Source organism: Cyprinus carpio, chromosome A19 (genome assembly GCF_018340385.1).
Source record: "Cyprinus carpio isolate SPL01 chromosome A19, ASM1834038v1, whole genome shotgun sequence".
NCBI classification, from domain to species: Eukaryota; Metazoa; Chordata; class Actinopteri; order Cypriniformes; family Cyprinidae; genus Cyprinus; species Cyprinus carpio.
In genome coordinates this window covers 8,492,386-8,517,337 of record NC_056590.1, presented here as the reverse complement: position 1 = coordinate 8,517,337, position 24,952 = coordinate 8,492,386, and the positions used below count along the sequence as shown (strand labels likewise).

At 39.3% G+C, this 24,952-nt stretch overlaps 2 protein-coding genes across 3 annotated transcripts; both read left to right on the top strand.

Annotated features, from left to right (window-relative positions):
• Positions 1 to 3,430: 3,430 nt before the first annotated feature.
• On the top strand, positions 3,431 to 15,131 carry LOC109111985 (zinc finger protein 24-like). 2 transcript variants are annotated; one of them, XM_042776236.1, is made up of 5 exons: positions 3,432 to 3,778; positions 3,926 to 4,213; positions 7,929 to 8,240; positions 10,100 to 10,405; positions 11,094 to 15,131. In XM_042776236.1, exons 2-5 carry the CDS (start codon positions 4,009 to 4,011, stop codon positions 11,522 to 11,524), a joined length of 1,254 nt encoding a protein of 417 aa, XP_042632170.1. In that variant the 5' UTR covers positions 3,432 to 3,778; positions 3,926 to 4,008; the 3' UTR covers positions 11,525 to 15,131. The 2 variants fall into 2 exon arrangements, with proteins under 2 accessions (XP_042632169.1, XP_042632170.1); XM_042776235.1 differs by having other exon boundaries at positions 3,431 to 4,213.
• Positions 15,132 to 16,992: 1,861 nt separating this feature from the next.
• On the top strand, positions 16,993 to 21,826 carry LOC109111979 (zinc finger protein 583-like). The gene is made up of 2 exons (XM_019124996.2): positions 16,993 to 17,664; positions 19,777 to 21,826. The coding sequence occupies exon 2, from the start codon at positions 19,935 to 19,937 to the stop codon at positions 21,429 to 21,431; it is 1,497 nt and encodes a 498-aa protein (XP_018980541.1). The 5' UTR covers positions 16,993 to 17,664; positions 19,777 to 19,934; the 3' UTR covers positions 21,432 to 21,826.
• The last annotated feature ends 3,126 nt before the right edge of the window (positions 21,827 to 24,952 follow it).

The following is a 24,952-nucleotide window of genomic DNA, read 5'->3' as shown; positions in this document are numbered from 1 at the left end:
CCCCCCTGATCGGAATCTCTAGCGGAGAGCCGTCGAGGAAGGACACCAGGTCCGAGAACCATACTCGGGCCGGTCAGAACGGGGCTACTAGCAGCAGACGGACCCCGTCCCGGCGTACTCTCTACAGAACTCCTGGGAGCAGAACGATCTGGGGAAAAGCATACAGATGAAGCCTCGGCCACGTCTGCACCTTGGCATCCAGCCCAAATGGAACTGGATGCGTGAGGGAGAACCAGAGCGGACAGTGTGTCTTTTCCTGCAATGCAAATAGATCCACTTCCGCCTGGCCAAACTCCTTCCAAAGGAGCTCCACCACCTTTGGGTGGAGTCTCCATCCCCCGGCCCTCAGTCCCTGCCTCGACAGGATGTCTGATCCCTGATTGAGATACCCAGGAATATACACTGCTCTTAGTGAGAGGAGCTTCCCCTGAGCCCACAGAAGGATCTGGCGTGCCAGCTTGTACAAGGGGCATGAACGCAGACCACCTTGCCGATTGATGTAGGACACCACCGTTGTGTTGTCTGTGCGGACAAGCACATGATGTCCCCTTAGGTCTGGAAGGAAGTGTGTCAGAGCTTGAAACACGGCCAGCATCTCCAGGCAGTTTATGTGCCACGTGAGATGATGGCCTTCCCACAGACCCTGGGCAGAGCGGCCACTCATGACCGGCCCCCAACCCGTGAGAGAGGCATCTGTCGTTAGAGTTACATGACAACAAGGAGCCCCTAACATTGGGCCTTGAGCTAGGAACCAACATTTCTTCCACATGTCCAAGGCACGTAAGCATTGCCACATGACCTTGATCATGCAAAGCGGATTCCCCCTCAGGGGAAAATCCCTTGGTTCTGAACCACCACTGCAAAGGTCTCATGTACAGCAGGCCAAAAGGTATCACGTTGGATGCCACTGCCATCAGACCCATCAGCCTTTGAAATTGTTTGACAGTGAATATCTGGCCTTCTCTTACTCTCTTGACTGTCATGAGGATTGACTCGATACGAGCAGGAGACAAACGTGCCTGCATCGTGGTTGAATCCCACACCACGCCTAAATAAGTGGTTCTCTGTAGTAGAGAAAGCACACTTTTCTTGATGTTTAGTCTTAACCCCAGCTCTCTCATATGGGCGAGGACGACATCTCGATACTGAGCTGCCATCTGCCCTGATTGAGCTAGTATTAACCAATCGTCGATGTAGTTGAGTATGCGGATGCCCTGGAGTCGCAGAGGAGCCAGAGCAGCATCCACACACTGGAGTGAGAGTTATAGGCCAAAGGGAAGAACTCGATATTGGTATGCTTCGCCCCCCAAAAGTAAACCTCAGGAACTTCCAGTGTTGAGGAAGGATGGAAACATGGAAATAAGAGTCTTTGAGAGCTATCATACCAAACCAGTCCTCGGACTGGATTTGAGATACTATCTGCTTGATAGTGAGCATCTTGAACCAAAGCCGTTTGATAGCGCGTTTAAGAAGACGGAGATCTAAGATCAGACGCAACCCTCCATCCTTCTTCGGAACGATGAAGTAACGGCTGTAAAACCCGGACGCTCTCTCAAGAGGCGGAACACGTTCTATGGCCCCCTTCCTCAAGAGAGTATCTACTTCTTGTTCCATTACCAGAGCCTGTTGACTGCATCGCCGAAAAGGCCAGAGGGCAAGAGCAGGCCATCTAGGAGGAAGAATCTGTCCTTATCTGGCATATCGGACAGATTCAACCACAGATGCCACTCCGTGGCCACCATTGCTGCTACTGAACAGCCGATGGCTCTGGCCGTTTCTTTGGTGATCCGGAGGGACAAATCTGTGGCCCGATGCAGTTCGGCTACCACGACGGATTCCTTGTCCTCTCTGTCATCCAGGTCCTTGATCAGGTCAGCCTGATATGCTTGTAACACCGCCATGGTGTGCAAACATGCGCCAGCCTGACCTGCAGCCATATAAGCTTTCCCAACCAGACTCAATGTCAGTCTAACGGGCCTGGTGGGAAGCTTCGGGGCCTTCAGGGACGATGCTGAGGATGGGGAGAGATAGCTCGCAAGCGTCTGCTCCACCACTGGCATCGCCCCATATGCCTTATCATTCAGCACCACGATGTTGGAATAATTTGAGACTGTGGGGCTGTAAATACAGGATGAGTACGGTTTTTCCCACAATCTTGACACCTCAGCATGGAGATCGGGGAAAAATGGAAGGCCCCGTCGTGAAGGCTGTGGTCAGGATCTCAAACACTCATCTAATTTACTTTAAGGACGAGCGTCCTGTTTCTCGGCTGGCCAACTGATATTTAATTTGCCTACAGCACGAGTCACAACCTCCACAAGGTCCTCATACGCGAGAGACTGTGGTGGCGAGTCCACAGACTCCCCTGTCTCAACACTCATAATATCCACCTCCTCGGAGGCGGATAAACGAAGTGCTTGGCTCTCTCTCAGGGGGGAAGAAACCGCAGCGCGGGCTTCCGATCCCTGAGAGGGAGCCGTGGATCTAGTGGGTGAGGACCTAGAAAAGGACGAGCCCATCTCGGATCTCTCCGTTAAATCCACCTGTGATCCCCACGACAACAGTCTACGCTGTGCCTCAGCAACAGCGGGACCCCTGCCAGCGGTATCGTGAACCTGGCCGTCCTCATCAAACACGGCCAGGCAAGAGCGGAGCACATGCAGCGAAAGCAGCTTGCAGTCATTACAATCAGCCCCCACTCTGATGCATGCACCACTCCCAAACAACACAGAGATCGTGTGTATCCCCAGCTGCCAGATTTTGTGGGCAGGGATGAACACAACTTTTGTAATGTCGTTCGCTCGCCAATGATTTACACTTTGCTTTAGACATATTGATAAATGCTTGAGACTGACAGACAACAGTAAATAGGACTGACACATACACAGAGCCCTACTGAAGAGCAGAAACTAACTTGTGCTTCTGCCGAATGTGCTTTTATACTTCCTGGTTGCTCACTTCACCCCGCTCCTGACGTCTTGCTGCTCCATTGGGCTGTTTTACACCTATTTCAGAACGCGGTCACGCAGGGGCACTCCCAAAGCGTTTCTCGACGCAGCTCGAGTTCCTGAAGGGGAATCATGATTTTCAGCTATATCAGACACTTTTTTACAGAAATGATTATATTGCTATGGCCGGTAACATCTTAAGTGAGTAACAAATTATTAAAATGATTAAAAATATAACCAGTTGAAAAAAGCAGAAAAAATGGCTTTGGACACCAAATGCACCTGCAATTACAGAATCTCATCTTTACATCTGTAATCTATGAATCTCGCCCCGCCTTCCTCTTAGATAATGCAGCGGCCGCTTTACCGTAACTCTAATAGAGGAGCGCATGATAAACGTTTTGTTTTAAGTGGGAGTTAATGTGCAATAAAATCTAAATAATACGCTCGACAAAAGTAGTGCGTAACTGGATATAACAGGCAATAACTGAGTGGCTATAATCTGCTAAATACTTTCAATGAATCGGGTCATTTATGCGCGCAACTTGCCTACAAAACGTCGGATAACAAAAACCGCAAACGGATCGGTTAAATTACTTATACTGAACGTTAAAGCGGCGTTTTAATCAGAATTGTTTCCTACTGCTTGTTTCTGGGTTATGTGCGCAAGACGTTTTCATAATTGGGGCAAAATGGCGTAGTGGTCGTTTGGGGAAGATACTTCAATGTGCTTGGGGGCTACTTGGACTCCTAATGCGCCTTCACGAAGTGGAGTACGGTACAGCATACCGAGGGGTGTAAACATCCACGACGTGTTTCGCGAGAAAGGGGTAACTGTTCATTTCGAGGCAGTTGTTCTGGAGGACTAATGTATATTTAACACTATTTTGGGAGGTGGGAAGAGGAAGAATGAAAGAGGTCTTCCAACAGAGCGGTCGCAAATATGAACGGTGCCCTGTACATTTCGTTTTTCCAAGGTCAGCTGGAGTCCGCGCTGGAGCAGGTAGTGCAGCTCGCCGTTCAGGAAATCACCAAGACTGTTGGGACGACTTTGAATTCAATGCTATTGGAAACGGCCACCAAAGAGCAGGAAAATCAGCGTTTGAGGGCTACCCTCCAGTCTCGGGGAGGGAACGGGAAAAGCATTGCGTCTAAAGGAAAAACAGACACGAACGATGAAACAAAGCAGCACACCCCCGGTCAGAGCCCTGGATGTGGCGTTCAGTGCGAGACGCTCAGGCGTGAACAGAAAGCGCGAGCAGTTGGTAAGGCTATTTGTGTGCAAACGGTGTTTTTATTGAATGGAAATGAACAAAACGTGTTGGGGATCATGTTCAGTGATCTGTATTATTAAAACGCTCGTGTTTACACTGCAAATCTGACTCGATGGCTTGGTGCGCAGTGGCGAGGTTTATAAAAACAAGGGTAAACCAATTTGAACGGAAGGAAGTCATAATAAACGTAGACTGCTTTTGCACCCACTTATTTCAATTCCCCAATTGTGGGTAAAAACGTTTGTATTTCAGAAACGTGGCATGAGTGACCCTATAGTTAAACCCAAACCATGCCCTGATAGAAAATCCGGCTTTAGATTTAACTGTGTTTTGAAACATGCTATGTGGTTTCTATGTGGTCTAAGTTGACCATTAGCTGGTTGACTAGTTCCTAAAACCAGCTAGCACCAAGAAATGACCTTCTTAGACTAATTAGAGACCATCTGCCATGCAAAACACAACTACTAGAATATGCTGAATTTTAGTCTTGTTTGATTTCTAAGTCTGGCATATTTTCTTCAGTTCATGTAATAATTAAGATTAACTGGTCCACAGAACACTGTTTTTTTTATCCAATCATTTACTCTTGGAGGAAGTGTGCAAGTCTGCATAATTTGTCGTGGGAGACTGTAGAGAAACAACTCATTGTTTTAGACTGAGTGTTTTGTCTTTGTTGACTGGAACTGTATGATTGGAGGACGTTTTTGATGTCTGGTCTTTGAAATAAATCTTAGCAAGTCTTCAGGCCTGTGTGGGCATGTATTCATAGACCTTTTAATGTTTGGACTAGAGTTTGGCTGACTTGTTATGACTGCTGCCAATGGCTGGTTTGGGTGATGAGATGACGCTTCTGTCGTTGAGCTGCTCCTTAGCGCTGCTTTTCGTACTGCGGTGACGGTAGCCATGGGGAGGGTGCCTTAGCATTACATTTTGACCAATGGAGATGCTTAGAGGAAGCCACACCCACCAGACCCTGCAGAGGGTATCCATGGTTGGGGCTTGATGGGGGAGTATCATGAGAGTCTTCATCCTACATAAGCAGAAACTGCAGCCAAATCACAAAGGAGCCCAGTGATCTGCTTTAATGCCATAACTTGGCAGGTCAACATGCATACAGGTTTTTTTTTTTTTTATGCACCATTTAATTAGATATAGATGTGACAGTTGAATTAAATGAATCAAGATCAGATATTCCCATTCAACACATCCTCACAGTTACACATGCCTCAAAATTGCATTGAAATATTCTTATTCTTAAAGTCAGCATCAGGGCTCAACAGTAAAGATGACCAATTTGGGCCATTGGGAAAGAGTTTCAGCAGGCAATGCAGATTTTTGATAGTTTTACAAACCATAGATACAAGCTATCACTTTCCCTCAAAAAATAATTTATGGAGTTGGAGTTACATTATAGTTTTCAGTCTATTGCAAATTATTTTGTAAAGCAACAAAAATATATTTGTGGGTAAAAAATGTAAAGAAAGCTCACATTTAATCAAAATCTGGCAAATATGAAAATACATTGCAAAAAAAGAAAATTGATGGTTTTATTTTCAGAAATGTATTTTTATATTTCCTATAAATAGTTCTTGAGTTGAACGTGAATTTTAAATAACTTTTTGTTGTCATATTTTTATGGTTAGTGCAGTGAAAATGTTGGGCCACCATGAAAAAAAAAACTCCTCCTTGTTGAGCCCTGAGAATGATATCAAAATTGATTTTTTTAAATGCATTTTTAATGCTTGCAAAGGATTCATTAGTGCACATTATTCCAAAGAAATAAAAGCCTTTGAAATGACTTTCCTTTGTGATCAGTGTCACAGAGTCCTCTTGCTTTCCAGCCTCTCCCATCATTTAGAGACCACTTTACACGATCCATTATATTGTGAAAGGAGGATAAAGTCAAGTCATGTCCTATATTTCTTTTTCTTGACTATTCTGTTTCACTATGCAGTGTATCACATTACAGAAGTAAAATGGGTTGTGAATAGCATTTCATGTTGTTTAAAAAGTGTTGCACGTTTTCATCATGCATTTAATAGTTTAATGACCAAGGATCAATATGCTATATTGACTTCAACCTAATATGTTTGATGTGGCTGAATTTGTGAAATTCTTAACGTTATTTCTTAATGAGAATTTACAATATCCTTTTCCAGCATCATGTATGCATATTTGCTAGATATTTATAGTAATATAACTTTAGTAGGAAAACTTGACCACTTTGACTTCTGTTAGTATAACATCTTTTGAAATAAGATGTTAATAGTGTTTATATTTTAAGTATGCTGCTTAGACAGTAAGGCATTTAGGGACTTTTAGATGTGGTCTTTCAGTTGTCTGATCAAAATGGGCTCCTTACAGTCAGGGAGGAATGGAGAGGACTGCATGCTGTGCATTTTAAAGGCTGTATTTCTGCAGGGAAGTGCATTTCGTATGAGTTAAAAGCAAAGCGTTCAAATCAAAATTCAGACCTGCAGCACTTCCTTCTGATTTGAATACAAGCCACTGACACCCCGTCACTATGAGAAGTGCTGAGGTAATTACCAACCGTTCCTCTGCTTTCCTAAAATACAGATTTTTGGAGATGCCTAAACCTTTTAAAACCTCAAAATGAAAGGCTTAGAATCACTTTAAAAGTCATACTTTGACAGTTTTGTCACATCGGGTTTAAATTTCAACTCAATCCGAGCAGCTGAGTCCTTAGCCATATTTAAGAATCATCTTAAAACACATCTGTTCCATCTTTATTTGACCCTCTAACTTTAGCACTCACTATTCTAATTATATTCTAAAAAAAAAAAAAAAAATCTAACTACCTTTCTAATCTTTTTGTATTCTGTTTTCTTTTCATTTATCATACAATTAACAAAAGCAAAAAAAAAAGAGCCCTAACACTAACTTGCTCTATTCTTTTTCTATTCTATCTGTTTTCTTTTTATTTATTATATTATTTTAAAAGCCCTTGCTATGTGTACTGCTTTAAGCTAACTGAGACTTGTTATAGCACTTCTATATCATTGATCTTTTGTTGATTTTGATTGCTTCCATTGTCCTCATTTGTAAGTCGCTTTGGATAAAAGCGTCTGCTAAATGACTAAATGTAAATGTCAATTTAAATAATAATAATAAAAAAAGATAAATTTGTTCATTGGTATGTCTCAGTTTGTCAACATGGTGTAAAACTTTATTATATCTGTTCTTAAGATTTCATTCAGGATGTTAATTCATCATTTTCAATAAATGCATTGTATTTATTATTTTATTAGTTTTGCAGGATTTTTATAAAAAAAATGATTTAATTGTTTAAGCTTCATAATGTGACCATCATAAGTATGTAAATAAAATATGGTAGCATGCAAATGTTATTATAGGTCAGGCCTAAAATACACCACTCGATTTTATACAGTCCTTCAGTTCCATTTCTGCATCAACAGGAACGCGGTCATAGTGGCATTTTTCAAATCTTGATCTAGCGTGATTGAGGCTTTAAATCTGAACTTTTGCTTGCTGAAAGTAGGGAGCGAAGCAAATTGGTGTGATTCTCATAAATGTCAGCCAGCAGCCTTATTTTGTGCTGTTCTCTGCAGTGGATGGCGCAGAGAGCTATTAGACAACCTACAGGCAATAACTACCTGTTTGTGTCACAAGACCTTTACAGATGGATTTTTCTCTGAGTAAATATATTATTTGTCTTCATTTTCAGGTCAGTTAAAATCTGTTATGGAACACGTGCTAAAATTCGCCGTTTGTGAGCTGACTAAAATCGTGGAAGACAGCTTTGACGACCTGCTCTCGGAGTTCACCAAGAAGGAGCGGGAAAACCAGATATTGAAACGGCAGTTACTGGACAAGAACATAGGGGAGGACAGTGATGCGGTTGCTGTGGAAACGGAGGACCACAAAAATGACTCTCCCTCTCCGAGCAGTTCCAGAGTAGAAAAGCAAGAGCCGAAAGGCCTGCAGGACCAGTCACTCAAAAAAGAGCGCGAAAAGGAAAAAACTGAAACCACAAATGGTACAAACTGTTTTGTTGTCTGTTAGTTGATAATTAAAATGTATGTACATTACCGTTAAAACGTCTCCGGTCTGTAAGAAGCTTTTGCAGAATCCCTTATGTTCACAAAGGCTACATTTATTTGATCAAAAACCATAATATTGTGAAATATTATTAAAAGTAAATAATTAAAAAAATGTTTTTTTAAATATTTTAAAATGTAATTTATTCCTGTGATGCAAAGCTGATTTTCCAGCATCATCGCTCCAGTATTTAGTGTTTATTATTTATTTGATATCTAAATATTATTATCAATGCTGAAAACACTTGTACTGCTCAATTTTTTTTTTTTTTTTTGAAAACCTATCCACCTTGTTTTTCCAATGCGGAAGTAAGCTGTTTTCTTTGAATGTGTGAGACTTCCGGTTCATTAGCTGCTGTAGGGAAATAACAAGAAGAATAACAAAGTACAGGAAATGGTAAAACTGTTTGCACTACAAACCAGTGTGTTCTGAATTAAGATAAAACATTAAAATAATATTTGTAAAACACACCACTTTGTAATTTTGTTTTTACAGGTGAAAATAGCTGGAAGTAAATTAGACAGGAAACCAGACACATTAAATTTACAAATGTCCGCACCTGCTATCATGGGATGGATTTTTGTAACATGAAAAAAAATCTTTAGTGTCACCTTTAATCAAGTGAATGCATCTCTGCTGAATAAAAGCATTAATTTCCTAAATAAAAAAATAAAAAAGGTGAAACTTAAAGACGTCGGTACTGTAAAGTTGGAAAGAATCACTTCTTTTTGTTGAAAGAATTTACTCCAAATGAATTGTGCTGCTGATAGCATTGTTTATTTGCATGCACTGTCTGTGTTGTTTTAGCAATCATTTGACTAAAGTATTATGGAAACCAGGTAACTGTACAAATCTAATTTGTTTGGTGCAGTTTCCCAACTTTCAGGCTGGTTCTGAGTTCCCAGTTTCGGAGGATTCACCAGACTATTGTGATTTGGCTTATTTTACTGTAACTGTCCATCATCGCTCTACCTGGCACCTGAAACGTCTCTGAACGAAGTTTCCAATGCTCCTTTATTTTTTTTTATTGGGTGTCAGGCTGGATATGCAGCTGTTCTTGTGATTTGGCTCCTATGATCAATAGAAAAATGTAGACAGACATTTCTTTTAAATAAAATTCTGTTTAAAGCCCACTTCCCATGGGCAGAAATCAATTGCAGCAGGCTTTTGAGAAGACATTTTTAGAATTTTTTTTTATAGAAAGCATGTTTGTGCTTAAAAATATGGCTGGTGTGGCGCTAATGTTAAAAAGCTTATGTAAAATGTTGAGTGTTCAGTATAATATGCCCAATGTTCAAAGATAGTATTACACCAAAATTAAATTTCTCCTTTTATTAACACATCATGTTGGCGCGCCTCATTTTATTGTTCAACGGCGGACAGACCAGTACTTTGTTTTACATCTGTTCTTTGGGTTTCATTCAGAATCCTATTTTTAAGCTGTTATGTAAAAAAAAAAAAAACCCAGACCGTGCCAATGATTCGGCTCACAATAAACGTATTGTTTTCAGAGAGATATTACCTGCATTGCAGGTAATTATTGAACAAGACCCAGGTTCTTGTGCTGAAGTATGGTCTTGTTTTTCAGTTATTATAACAATTTAATTTAATTCTAACAAGTTATTGCTTTCAAAAGTGAATTCTACATTATTTACAAGTGAATTGCAATCAGCAAACAAAGGTCATTTGGGTTTCCAATTTAATTTAGTGTATAGCCCTATAAATGGAGTTAATTAAACCTGAAAAATAAGCCACTGTTTTTAATTTCCATCTCTACAATGTTTTTTTCCCCAACAGAACCAGACAAGCAGACTGTCATTGCAGTGGCTCAGGACTGGGTGCCCATCCTGGACAAAGTCTTCGGGCAGAAGTGGTGCAGTGACCTCTGGCAGATCAAAGAGGTCACCACCAGTAAAGAGGAGCGCACCGGGCTGGTGACCAACATGGACAGCTTAATTCGAGAGACGCTCATGCCGTCTTGCCTGGCTACTCAGAGGAGGCTGGAGCTTGAGGTGGGGCAGCCACCATGGTTGCCACTAGAGGATATGGAGGTTGTTTCTCTAACCTCGCAGACTGAAGGCGTTCCTGTCATTAGCTCCACAGGTGGGCTGAGCTGTGCCGATGATCTTGTGCAATCAGTGCTGGGTTGCACCTGATTATATGTAATCTAGTTTACGTAATCAAATTACAAAAATCAAGTATTTGTACTTAGAATATATTACATTTTAAAAATGTGAATAGTCAGAATACAGTTATCTTTTATTGATCACATGATAACATATTAACACAATGGCAGTAAATTATGCTCCCTAATTCTTCTTTTTTCTCTTTTAAGAAAACTCTACTGTGTCATATCATTTAGATTTGACTATATTCAGAAATGTCATGCAAATAAATTTGCAAACCATGTTTCTGAATAATTTAGCAACACATGATTTGCATGTTTACAGAGTTTTCTGATATCAGTTCTCAAGCCCGGTTTGGGAAACCCTGGTGTAATGTAATATTTAATGCATTTTATGTTGTTAATGTAAAAAAATCGAATATATTTGCCTTCTCTTAGCTTTTTTAATATCAATATGATATGTTTAATGGTAAGTTTAAACAAAAAGTAATCTAAAAAGTAGTCAGAATACATCACCCAAAATGAGTAACCTAGATTATTTTACTAACAACAGTTTTTATCATGCAGTCTGTTATTAGTAACATACTACAATTCGTAAGTAATCTAACCAGCACTGAGTACGGTCATAATTTGAAGCAATTCAAGTCACTGTCTTTGTGTATACAGGTAACGACTCTCAAATCAGATCCCCGTCAATGTTGCAAAGACTCCTGACGCTCCCTTCCCAGCTGCTCGAGGATGACGATGAGTCCATGGATGCCGTTCCCAGTCTGGAAGTGTCCAAAGACCCAGCTGATCCACAAGACGGTAAGGGCTCAAAGAGTGACCAGATAATTAAGAAAGAGGATGTAGACGAGGAAGACGAAGAAGATGATGATGAGATGACGGACTGGACTGAGTCCTTGAAACACAAAGGTAGGAGAAAATCCCATGCTTGCAAAGAGTGCGGCAGGAAGTTCAGCCGAGTGCATCTTCTCAGAGCCCACCGACAAACGCACGAGGAGACGCCCAGCCGATGCCCACAATGTGGAAAGAGTTTCTCCCAGTCTTCAAGGCTCCAGGCTCACTTACGGACGCACACGGACAAAACAATATAAGAGCGCGAAGATGGGGAAAAAATTCAGGAGAATAGGAGGGGAGGTTTTCCAGTGATTATTGCTTCCTGAAGTGAGTGAAACTTTTTCATTACAAGTTGTGAAGGAAATACAAGAAACGTGTCGCCTTTTTTGCTAGTTTGAAGGTACACTGAAGTAAACGGATTAGTTATCTGTCACAATTTAAGATGTTTTTACCTCCATTTAATTTCCCTAATTTTAAGGATTATTGGAAGAAACAAATACCAGTAACAACAAGCTGTGTACACAGTGTAAATATCAATGTAGGGCTGTATAGACCATCATAATAAGGATCAAATAATTTCCTTTTCCATTGGGTGTTCTTTCATAATACAGGTTTTAATAGATCCTAATACTCCGTAAATATTTTCAATATTGTGGAAAAGGAGGTCCCTTGCAGCATGCTGGTCTTGTTTCTTTTTGCAAACCTTTTGAATGTGATCAGACGAACCAGAGATAGTGTAAAGCATCTCCTGCGATCAAATCAACCAGTTTTTAATATGTCCTTACTCAACATTAAATACCTCTTATGTTCAGATGTCATACTGGGTTTTTATATAATTAAAGTCTGGACGTACATGTCAGATTTGAGATGTTTTCTTTAACGTTTCGCCATGGATGGAGGATGGCTTCCAGAACTTGCACAACTGTCATCAATTGCATGACGTGCACAACAAAGGAGATCTTCAAGAGGAATCTGAAGAGGAGAAGATGCCATGACAAGAAACTTGAAGCTCCCAACTCTTCATATTCTCGTTTCAGTGACTTGAAAAGAGGATCTGACTTCCTTAGTATGCTCAACTAGACTAGCGTCTTCCTCTACTGTTTGCGTGAAGTTTTTGCATATATCTTGAACTTGGAGATACGGTGGCATGAATTTGAATATGGATCGTTATCTACCATTTTCAGAGAGGCAGAACGATTCTGCGCTTACAATTTACTCCCTGTATCGAAAGGATATAGGTCCCACCTGTTCGCACATTCCCACTCTCGACCCTGAAGTTTTACAATATCTCTGTCAGTAATAAGCATTATGGGGGAAAAAAGTATAAGGTGTTACTGTTACTTATTGGATCAATACCTCATCAATGGGACCATATCTTTCGGGACTTCTGCAATATAAGGAGTTAAGGTCCTGCACAAAAAAAAAAAAAAAAAAAAAAAGTTTACAAATGGAACGAGACCGGCCAGTTGGCCTGCTTATTATTTGATTGTGCATTTAAAAATGTGGCTTATTTTGTTTTACGCTACCTAATATGTCCCTGTAGGGAGGTACCAAGAACTTGCGACACAAAGATTACAATGAAGGGAAATCTTTTTTATGACCGTACATTCTCTTATTGGATTGTATTGCTTTTTTTAAACAATATGGGCCATTACATTTTACATTATGAACCCTAAGCTTCTTTTCAGATGTATTGAGGATCTTAACTTCATTAGTAGACTATAATGAAGTACTTCATCTGTTTAGTGCTTAGATTTAACCGCTCAATATGCTGATTTTATAGGTGGCGGTGAGGATTGAGAGGTTAATTTGTTGTTTAGTGCCCTGCCTGTAAAAACTTGGCAGAACTCTTTCTTGTGCTTAGTGCGTTCACCAGAACATTCAACTCTAGATATTGTACTAGTTCTCTTTAATTATGTTAAGGCTGGTCAGATCTGACTTCTGTGTAATTACAAATGTTAAAATAACTCTGTATGTTTCATCGATTCAGACTGCTGGGAGGAATACAGGAAAAGGATAGTTCCCCCCAAAATGAAAAATCTCTCATCATTTGCTCACCCCCAAGTCGTTCCAAACCTGTTGAACTGAAAAGATATTTTGATCTGTAGGTTTCCAGACAGTTGCTCGTGTCACTTACCAGCGAATGTTTTGCTACCAACATTCTTCCAAATATCTAATTTTGTCTTCAACTGAAGAAAGAAATTTGTACAGGTTTGGATCAACAAGATGGTGAGTAAATGATGACACAGTTTTCATTTTTGGGTGAACGGTCTCTTCAAGCTAATTACAGCTCATAGATCCAAAAGTTTTTCCGTGGCTCAGTGGTAGAGCATTGTGTTAGCAGCACAAAAGGTCATGGGTTCAATTCCGACGGAACACACATACTGATAAAAAAATAATAATAATGTATAGCCTGGATGCACTGTAAGTCGTTCTGGATAAAAGGATCTGCTAAATGCGTACTCTCTGACAGACTGTATTGCTTACGAATCTCTGACAAAAGACTGAACAGGAACTGGTGATATTAGAAAGAGTGACAACATCATGGTATTTTTCCATTTGTTCTGGGTTACAGTAAGCATTTTGAATGAATATTGAAGGACTTGAATTTTGCATTTGACTAAATGCAATGAAACGGCCCCATGTACGCCCATCTATTTATGACTATGAATAAAAGAATCTTAGCATGTAAAATCGCTTTGGGCTGCAGATATTTATTCAGTTAGTACTGGCGAATGTGTGATGCAGTCTCTTGTAAAAACGACATTGCAACTTTGTGCGGTATGTTTGTTTGCGTGTGCGCGTCTGCAGTCACTGACTTTCCTTGAAGTGTGTCATAACAATAACTCAATTGGCCGACGTTAATACCCTGCACCTGTTATTTTATTGTTTTATTGTAACTTTATTTTTTATGAAGCAAAAAAGCAACTTTCTGCCAAACAGTCTTGACACATGAGCTTTGTGATGCAGTCCAACATTCGCCTGGGGAACTGCACTATTCTAATGAACTACTTGAGAATTTTGCCGTTTTGTTTTATGTTATGCATGATGACTCCTTTTAGCGGTTTTATTACTTTTTTAAGTATCTGCATTGTCATGTATTGAAAAGAACACTTGTTGTGACAGACCAATTGGATCAACTCTTTTCCATGGATTATGGTTAGTTTTCTGTTTTGTTATGGCATAGTTGCTCTGAATGGATTATAGACTTCAGAATTTGACCAATATATGCAAAGTATTACTTTTGTACCATTTTCCTTTACTTTTTAATTTTTTTACTCCAGTATATATTTTGCACTGTTTTCCTGCTACTCCACACATCCATACCTCAGTTTTTTTGGTATTCTGAAAGCATTGCTTAGTTCATTACCTCAGGACTCATTCGCATAGTTTTATCGTATTTATGGCGAAAGTAGACAAATACAAGAGCTCTGTTTAAATTTGGGTTTACATTCAGTAATATTTTTTGTTGAAATAATCATCTATAAATTGGGGGAAAAAGTGATGGGGGATTAATGAAAACTTTCTATTTAATTAATATTGTTAATTTACAGAAAATGCACATTGTGATCCCGGTAATTATGAACCACGTAGAAAATAAATTCTAAATCTTTATCTTTAAATGTTGCATAAAATTTGGTCAACTTTTGAAAGTTGTTGTTAAAGTGAAGTTGTGTAAGTTTTTTTTTTTTTTTTTCTTTTCTTCATCTTTTAGGAGTGCCTGTTGTTGTAACCAGCATTAATTTCTACTTCTTTTACAAAAATAATATTTAAACTATCACTGAAATGTCTTTTAATGTGACTGGAAGATGTTGTACATTTGAATTATAGCAATACATTAAAAAGGTGGAATATTGCATCGATTACATTGCTTGTAATTTTTGGTCTTAAATTGTATTATCCATAAAATCTGCTTCCTTCATTTCTACCAGTGCAACAGTAGAGTTAGGTGATTAACTCTCAGATGAGTTTCTGAACTCTGGGATCACTAGAAATTAATATTTTTCTTAAACCTGGATACACAGGTGTGCAAAAGGCAAACAATTAAATGGCCCTAAGGTTTTTTGGGCTTTCTAATAAATTGTACAGTAAAGTCCTCCAGCTAGATTCCTGTTTGATGCTATTGTTGATGTTCTAAGCAGTAACAGCTGTGTGACGCTTGCAGTTTGATTCGTATCAGTTGTGGAAATGTCTGCACACTGCAGTGTGTGAGGCGCACTTTCACAGCAAATGAAATAACATACAAGATGAATGTACAGCTGTATGTGCTCCTGTTTTGTTTTTAAATTAATTGTTTACTCAAAAATTAATATTTTCTCATCCTCCTGCCATCCAAGATGTAGACGAGTTTGTTTCTTCATGGTAACAGATGTGGAGAAATTTAGCGTTGCATCACTTGCTCACCAATGGATCTTCTGCAGTGAATGGGTGCCGTCAGAATGAGAGTCCAAACAGCTGATAGAAACATCACAATAATCCACAAGTAATCCACACCACTCCAGTACATCAGTTAACATCTTATGTAACAAAAAGCTCCTTTTCTGTAAGTAACAAATCCATCATTTAGTTGTTTTAACTTTAAACTGTTGCTTTTGGCCAGAATACAAGTCCATAATCCATAATAATGCTTTGTCCGGTAAGAATGTCCATCACCTGTTGTCCTCTCACATCAAAAGCCATTGAGAGAACTGTTTTGAATTGTTTTTGTTTGTAAATTGTGCTTGATCTGCATATTTCTCTCCTGATTCAGACGAGACTACTTTTATTCATTTATTTTTACTGGAGAAAGCAATATTATGGATAGAGGACTTGTATTTTAGTGGGAAGCAGCTGTTGGAAATTAAAAATGTCTCGATGGAACAGTTTCTTACGAACATGAAGCTTCTCTCTTCACAAGACACTGGAGTGGCGTGGATTATGATGTTTTTATCAGCTGTTTGGAGTCTCATTCTGACGGCACCCATTCACTGCAGAGGATCCATTGGTGAGCAAGTGATGTAATACATTTCTCCGAATCTGTTCTGAAGAAACAAACTCATCTACATCTTGGGTGACCTGAGATTGAGTACATTTTCAATTCTTTTTTTTTTTTTTTTTGATTAGTTATTCCTTTAATAATTTTAACAATTACATAAGAATATTTTCCTTTGTCAAAAGCCAATTTTAGTCCTCTGTGTTTCACACATGCCTCTTATGTGCTTACTTGATTCAGTTTAACCACTTGCTCTTAGTAATGGTAATATTTTGTACAGCAAATTCTTTTTCATTATTTATATTTTCTGCATATAAGTATTCATATTATAGGAATTTTATGCATAAAGAAATGTACATTTACGTTCACAGAATTAAATAATTTTCCATTTATTATTAACATTTATCATTATCTTTAAACTCCTTTCTAGAACTCCGCTTTTATAAACAATCACATCTGGTTCAATTAAGCTAAATAATATTAATAATAATATATATATATATATATATATATATATATATATATATATATATATATATAATATATATATATATATATATTATATATATACACATACACACACACACACACACAATAAAGTTCATTTAAATAATTAATAATAATAATTCAGTTTATTTTATTGTCATAACACTCGGTTCATCATAAAACACAATAGCCATCATTATGCATCTTATTTACATATGTCAATAGTACTTAAGCATTTTTATTTGATTCCGTTTCACATTTGTCTTTTATCAATGGTTATATTTCACACTTGTACTAATGCATAAAAAGAACTGACACCCATTTTATTTTTTACAACCCCTTTGTCCTGTGCAATGGAATGCAGGTCTCATAATTTACATAATCATCGATTAATGACATTCATGCACTGTCTAGCCAGTCCATAACAACCGTGCAGTGTCCAAGCATGTCTTCTCTAGTCCTGAGCTTCTGTTAGGAGTAACTGATGTTCGCTCCTTCAGATGATGCATTATGATAGCATAAAATTAGCCAAAGAAGCAAAGACACATCTGGTTGCACAAAACACATTTTCTTAGTCCGTGCAGATGTTTATTTAATTTCTCTCAGCCGCGCGTCCTCGAATAATACGCACGAAAACGCGCATTTGTAGGAAGTAAACAAAGTAATGTTAGCTGCTCAGTAAACGGTACCGCTGCGCGCGCATTTACACTTTTACGACGGAAGTGCAACGGCTGAAACCCGGAGGAAAGCGACAACGGGAGTGAAAACTAAGCGGAATTAGTCAATGAGAGGGAGGAGAGAGCGAGAGAGAAGGAGTGTGTGCGACAGGGAGGCTGATGGACGCTGAGGCCGAGGTGGACGTGGCGGGTCCGGCAGGGGTTTGATGTGGGTTCCGCTTACGGCGCGTTGACGGCCGAACAAAAAAAAAGCAATGAACAGGTAAAAAAAAAAAAAAAAAAAAATCGCCGAGGCATCCTCCCGAGCGGATTTATTCACGTTCTCATATTTTCATCTTTTTTTCCTCCTCCTGTCTCTCCTGAGAGCTGGTGATGAGAGCGTGCATGAACCGCGCAAGTCATGCAACTCATCACGTTACGCTTCTATCGCAGCGAGCGGTTTCCATTGTTATGCAAAGGTGAAGGGGTAGATGTTTGCTTTCAAAAGTTGCAGCTGGCTCAACTTTCCTTCAGCGGATCGTTCAGTTGGCTGATGCAGCGACGTTCAGCTACAAACAAGATGGCCACTGGCTCTCACACGCTGAAGCTGTGGCATTTTCACCCTCCTGCCTTTGTATGTTCTTCATCACCACCGCTGGAAACACCGAAACGCGCCCTGCATGCCGATATAGCCGCTATTCACAACCCGTTCCGTATCTGTATCGCACGTTCTCCGTTGCCGGGCGTCGTGGATTAAAAGGTTCTCTCATAAGAAAAAAAATGCAAAGGATTTATTGTGTGCAAAAACGCCGCCAGATTCAAGAAAGGCAGCAGAAAAGTGCATGATGCGTGGCGAACTAGCGAAGCTACACTGACTAGTTGCTTTAGTCATTTTCAGTAAAATCGACTAGCTTTTGTGCGTTTTTACACCGCACGTTTACGTCAAGTTTCTTTATCATTTTATTTTTGTTGACTTTCTGTTTTTCGCCGGCCTAAAATGTGCACTTTCAGGCAGTCGACACGCAATTACACAAATGCTACGACGTTGTAATTACGCACATATAAGCTTGAATCCCTCTCTTTTGTATAATTCCCTCTCAGATTTGCTTGGTAACGTAGTTTTATTTTGTTTGACTCTTTAATAATAAATTATGATGTGAACATCTGGTTGTAAAGCTGCTCCAGTGTGTCAGATTGACTTTGACATCTTGATGTGTAAGGTTAGATGCTCGTGTCAGGTTATTGTTCTCATTCACATGTATATATGCTGTAAGCATTTATTAGTGTTCTGCAGAGCAGAATTATACCAAGTGTTAGTGTAATTTCATTTTTTGCATGAACAGGATTGTCACATGCATTCAAGCAACAGCCATTTTGAAATGACTTTTGAAGTACATTCAGAAAAACAAGTAATTTTAATCTGTGTTTAATTGAGCATTACTTGATACGCTTGACTTTTTCCTGTAAAGTAGATTCAGGTTTGACGCTTTAGTCCTGCACAAGGTGCATTCAAGTCATATCGGAATAATTGCATTTGTGAGATCAGTGCACGTCCACCATAAAGTCATAATTTCCAATGGAAAACTCTGAAGATATTCAGTTACGATGTTGAATTTTGATGGTACAATATAGTTTGCATGCATTTGTTTATTGTTCATGAATAATAGCAATAAAGCTATCCACAAAAAAAAAAAAATATTTAGCTGGATTGTGATACAACAGACATGTGTGACCAAACAGTATTTCCCATCATATGATAGAATCAACAGATAAAATCATCAACTGCACACCTAGTGTTTATCCTTTGTCTTTCATTATGTTGCAATAGAGCTAAAAAAAGCATCATGTGTTTGTCTGGAAATGAAAAAGAGAGAGAAATATAAATGGTCTAATTCAACCCAATCTTTCTTTATAAAGCACTGCAACAACTACCAGACATACAAAGTGCTGTACAGAGCAAAAAACAAATAAATAAATAAAATATATAAACAAAACTTTACATAGAAAGACAACTCTGCTTTTAAAACATCAATAGAGTCTTCAGTAGTGAGCTTGGGCTCAGTAAATGTAAAAAAAAAAAAAAATTAAAAAGTACCTTAGGAATACTTATATGCACCTCATATAGGGGGAAAAAAACTTGACATACCCATTACAAATAATTGAAATGAAACCGCAACCATAACAGCCAAATAAACGATAACACAACAATTTTAGCACCAAAAAGTTGATGTTGACATCGGCTTAATTGCACTCCAGCAACAGGATATCAAACTATGGTTCCATTGCTCAAAATCTTTTGCAAAGTTTTTATGATTTTGTATGTAAAGGAACATTCATTTGGTGTTTAAATGCTGTGTACTGAATTGCTTTTGTTTTTTATGCCCCCCCCATCCAGGAGCCAGGGGAATCACCATTGTTCCTAACCCAAGCCAGAGGTTTTTCTCGGCAGCAGTGACAATCCCCTCTCAGGAACCCCGCTTTTATCTCTGTGAACATAAGATATATTACTCATAACAGACGTTTCGTTTAAGTGGTGGAGTCGTTTCCACCACGATGGCAGAGTTGGAGACAGAATGCATCACTTTAGGACTAAATAATTTGGTGTCGGAGTGTGGCACGCCACCACTTGACCCTCTACAAGCAGAGTGCACCACGCCAACCCTGACCATGCTGTCGTCAGAATGTAGCACGCCAACGCTCAGCTCGCTGGCCTCCGAGATCGTGGAGCCCATGGCTATGCTGCCGTGCATCAAAAGCGAGCCTGACCTCGACCCCATCTGCACGGTGGACCTGTCCGTGATCCAGCCCCTGAGCACGGCCGAGCTGGCCTCCGAACAGATCAAGATGGAAATCAGCGGCCTCGACTACATCAAATCAGAGCACCACAGCGACCTCCATTCCTTCCACAGCACGGAGCTGGACTCCTACAAGTCACACTACGAACCCAGTCTGGTGTTCGACTACATCACTCACGTCTCAGACAGCTTAGAGTACATCAAGTCGGAGCAACATTCGGACCTCCACAGCTACTACGCCAGCGAGCTCGGCGCCATCAAGACCGAGTACGAACCCATCCTCATGTCCAGCCACATCAAGACCGAGATGAACGGCTTGGAGTCCATTCACATGGCGGAGCTGCGCAGCGAACTCAACAAGCTCCGGCCCGAAACCGTAATCGACAGTATGGGGAAAATGGACTCGGATTTCCAATCTGGAAACCTTTACGAACTGACGTCTGTCCAGGCGAACAAAGCGACTGCCGCACACAACCAAACCAGCACAAAAGGCCACGGACTGACTCAACGCAAACCGCGCAACCTCACAGGTGAGAAGCCGTTCTCTTGCACCCAGTGCGGGAAGAACTTCAGCACCCTGGGTAACCTGAAGACTCACCAACGCATCCATACCGGCGAGAGGCCTTACACCTGCTCCCAGTGCGGGAAGAGCTTCGGGCAGGCTGGGAACTTGAAAAGGCACCAGCTTATCCACACGGGGCAAAAACCTTACACTTGTGCGCACTGCCCGAAGGGTTTCACCAAAGCGGACGATCTCCGCTCGCACCAGCGGCTGCACACGGGCGAGAAACCATTCAGTTGCGCCGAGTGCGGTAAGAGCTTCGGTCAAACGAAGGAACTGAAAGCCCACCAGTTGAGCCACACGGGAGAGCGGCCCTTCTGCTGTTCGCTGTGCGGCAAGAGCTTCACTAAAGAGACGAGTTACCGCAATCACCAGCAAATCCACACAGGCGAGAAGCCCTACAGCTGCTCCCAGTGTGGCAAAACTTTCAGCAATTCAGGGGTCCTCAGAACACACGAGAAGATTCACTCCGGGGAAAAACCGTTCGGCTGCACCCAGTGCGGCAAAAGTTTCGGTCGCTTGGGACATCTTAAAGCACACCAGCAAACTCACACGGGCGAACGGCCGTACACTTGCCAGCAGTGCGGGAAGAATTTCAGCCAATCAGGTCATCTCAAAGCACACGAGCAGATTCATAAAAGAGAACAGCCCGATCTTAGCAGTGGCAGCAGTGGCAGTAACGATAGTAGCTAAAAGAAACCTCATGTCTCAAAAGTATTACTCCTTTTTTGTTCGTTCTTTTTTTTTTCTTTTTGTTTTTTATCTAAAAGCTACAAAATATATATATATATATATATTATTAAATATATATGTTTCATTATGTTTTCATACTTTACGTCTCCTCTTCTTTTCTTAATATCTTCTTTTGGGTACAGTTGTGACTGATTTTCTCTCATGAAAGTGTCTACGTTTGGGATCAGTGAGCTTACAGAGAGTCTTTGTATCTTGTCTGGTCTGTGTCGTAGTGAGTGCCATTCTAGTTTCTTTCCTCCAGTAAAGTACTCGTGTACACGTTTATTGATAATATGTAATTCTTTAACCATGTACTGGAATGAATTATTAAAGAAAATAATGTAAAAAAACAAAAACAACAACAACAAAATATCTGCTGTTATTTTTATTTATTTATTTTGCTCTAATTCTAAATACCAACATGCATTTGCTTCATTTGGGAACCATTTGTAATTGAACTCCTGTATTCCTATTGTGCATTTGAAGAAGTTTCTCACCCATCCCTTTATTTACAGCAGTGTCTGATAAATGCAAAATGGTTGGTAGCCTTTGGATTTAACGTGTATCTATTAACAAAATATAAGGAATACTTATAAAGTTAAAGGGATAGTACACCCAAAAATGAAAATACTTTTTATCATTTACTCACCTTCAAGTTCCAAACTTGTATTTTTGTTCTGTTGAGCACAAAATAAGATATTTTGAAAAATGTTGGTAACCAAATAGTTGACTGTAGCCATCGACTTCCATAGTATTTTTTCCCCATCCAATGGAAGTAAATAGGTACCATCAACAGTATGGTTACCAGTATTCTTCAAAATATCATTTGTGTTCAACAGCTGAAAGAAACTAATACAGAACAAGTTGAGGGTGGAGTAAATGACAGAATTTTTATCCTTAAAGGGATAGTTCACCCAAAAATGAAAATTACCCCATAATTTACTCACCCTCAAGCCTTCCTAGGTGTATATGACCTTCTTTTAAACAAATACAATCAGAGTTATATTAAAAAAATGTCCTGGCTCTTCCAAGCTTTATAATGGCAGTGAATGGTGGTCCAGATTTTGAAGTAAAATAAGGTGCGTCCATCCATCATAAAAAGTACTCCACATGGCTCTGAGGGGGTTATAAAGGGCTCCTTAAGCCAAGCGATGTGTTTGTGTAAGAAAAATATTTATATTTACAACTTTATAAACTGTAATCTCTCTCTTTCTCTCTCTCTCTCTCTCTCTCTCTCTCTCTCTCTCTCTCTCTCTATATATATATATATGTGTGTATATATATTGTATGCGTCTGAAAGAAGAAAATCATATGTACCTAGAATGGCTTGAGGGTGAGTAAATTTCATTTTTGGGTGAACTATCCCTTTAAGGCTAGTGAAGCTGCCTCCTTAGTTATATGTATAACATTGATTTTTTGAGTGTGGCTATTTTGGGATTTTTTGAGAATATCATCTCTGACTCTTGTAGCTAACTGCTCAAACTGCATCAATTAAACCACAAGTTCGACAACTTCTGCACCTGTAGGTTTTGGTCTACTTCCAGTCTTGTAAAAACTGGGATCTAATGCACAAGCACATTGATATAGATGAATGTAAGTGGTGGAAAAACATAGCTTCGTTTTAATGTCTTATTAGGTCTCAGTTGCTGTTGAAACGGTTTGTGATTTTTATATTTACATGCCATTCTTATGAGTCATAAAATGTTTAGAACAATTTGTTGACTGTAGCTCAATCATCTCTGTGGAATTTCTCAAACAGAGGTGTTTGTTACAGAGAAACAGGGAATGCACATATGTTTTCAATCAAATTGGGTTTTAAAAGTAGTAAATCAGTGATACAAAGTAAAGTTTAATAGCTGCAAAAAATAATAATAATAAAGTTCTCAGCTGTGGAGTTATTTGGAGTTAAGAAATTGGTGAATTGGATGTGTTAGTATATATAAAAGCAAACAATCTGCAAGTGCATTCATCCAAGAATGTAACTGTTAGAAATGCAATCTCTCTACCTATTCATATTAATTCACTGTGTTGATGTGTGTTAATTTTAATTTAATTCTATGGGCCGGTCTGCACATGTTTCATCTCTGGCACTGATGATTTTTGCAGATCCTGTGAGAATAACTGAACTTGTTTTGTTTGACTCTAAATAGTTATTATGGATGTTTATCACCTAATTGGTGTCCCACTAGTCTCCTCTTTCACAAGGGAGCCAGTCTAAAGTAGGCTAAACTAAACTTTGCATAAACTGAAAAGATCTAGAGACCCCAGATGTGAGTGGATTTAAATGACAGACTGCGGCAACAAGGATGTTGACATCTTTAAGATTCTTTTAAAGTTTTTATTTTAACATACAGGTAGTTTTTATTTGTCCATGCATGGCTTATATAACTACTTGAGCTGCATTAAGTAATGCTAAATTATTTAAATGTGTAAGGAACAGTGAGATGAGTAGCTTTATGTTAAAGGATGTGGATTGATAAATCAAAAGCACAAGGCTTAATTCCCACTGGACTCCCAGCTGTTCCAGGGTAATTATCCATGTAGTTAGTGAACTAAATGCATCTTTGAGGAGTTGTTGCATACAAACCAGAATTACTTCAAGCTGTGTTTTACAAAGCATGGTTTTCTGAGTCAGATCTGTATTCACTGCTGCCTGATATTTATGATATTTTGCAACACAATGAATGCCCCGTGGATATATATAGCGTACGGAACTTAACTATATGGTGTTTTTAATATAAAAGCTGCCATTCCAATGTTTAATTCTCACCTAAAAGTGATGTTTGATTTTCAAAAGAGTTGAAAACTGTTCATGTCCATGATATCATTTTCATATCCAGGATTTTTAGGTCAGCCACCAGAGGTCGCTGTCATCCCATCGCTGTCAGCAACACTTCAATAGTTGAAGATATCACAGCAACTCCAAGTACGGTTTTACCTTGAAATGTAAGTTTTAAAATCATCTACATGGAACACTGATTTATAATAAGGCGAGGTTGGCATGTGTTTTCTTCCCAAACGTCAGCTCTGGTAGTAATGGTGAGCGGATTTACATCAGCAAAAAAATGCACGTGTAGAAATGTCTTTAAGTTGCTCATGAAGCACTATTAAAGTCTCGTAGATAGGTTTGCTGATGAACATCGAGGATAAAACAAGAAAAAGAGAGCCAAACCTTATTTGACATTCTAGCGCCACCTGCTGTTTTTGCTCTATAGGTCTTTTTTATTTCATGAAAAATATTGAAAATGAGCCTTATGGAGGATCAAAGTACTCTAAATGAAATAACTAAATAAATAATGAATTCAATAAAACAACAGTTAAATGTACCAGTTTATTCTGAAATAATGATATCAATATTAAATAAATTAAATCATTAAATAAATTCATAAATCAATAATTAAATGTAGGCTATCCATTTATTTTGTAAAATTCCATGGCAATGCAACCTTTATTGTTTAAAATATTTCACAATATCTTCTTTC

What these genes read in the sequence shown, in the direction of transcription:
- LOC109111979 (XM_019124996.2), top strand. Translation starts at nt 19,935, where the DNA reads ATGGCAGAGTTGGAGACAGAATGCATCACTTTAGGACTAAATAATTTG.
- LOC109111985 (XM_042776235.1), top strand. Translation starts at nt 3,892, where the DNA reads ATGAACGGTGCCCTGTACATTTCGTTTTTCCAAGGTCAGCTGGAGTCC. An exon ending in AAAAACTGAAACCACAAATG is followed by an intron (nt 8,241 to 10,099) that starts GTACAAACTGTT and finishes TTTCCCCAACAG; the next exon opens with AACCAGACAAGCAGACTGTC. An exon ending in TCCTGTCATTAGCTCCACAG is followed by an intron (nt 10,406 to 11,093) that starts GTGGGCTGAGCT and finishes TTGTGTATACAG; the next exon opens with GTAACGACTCTCAAATCAGA.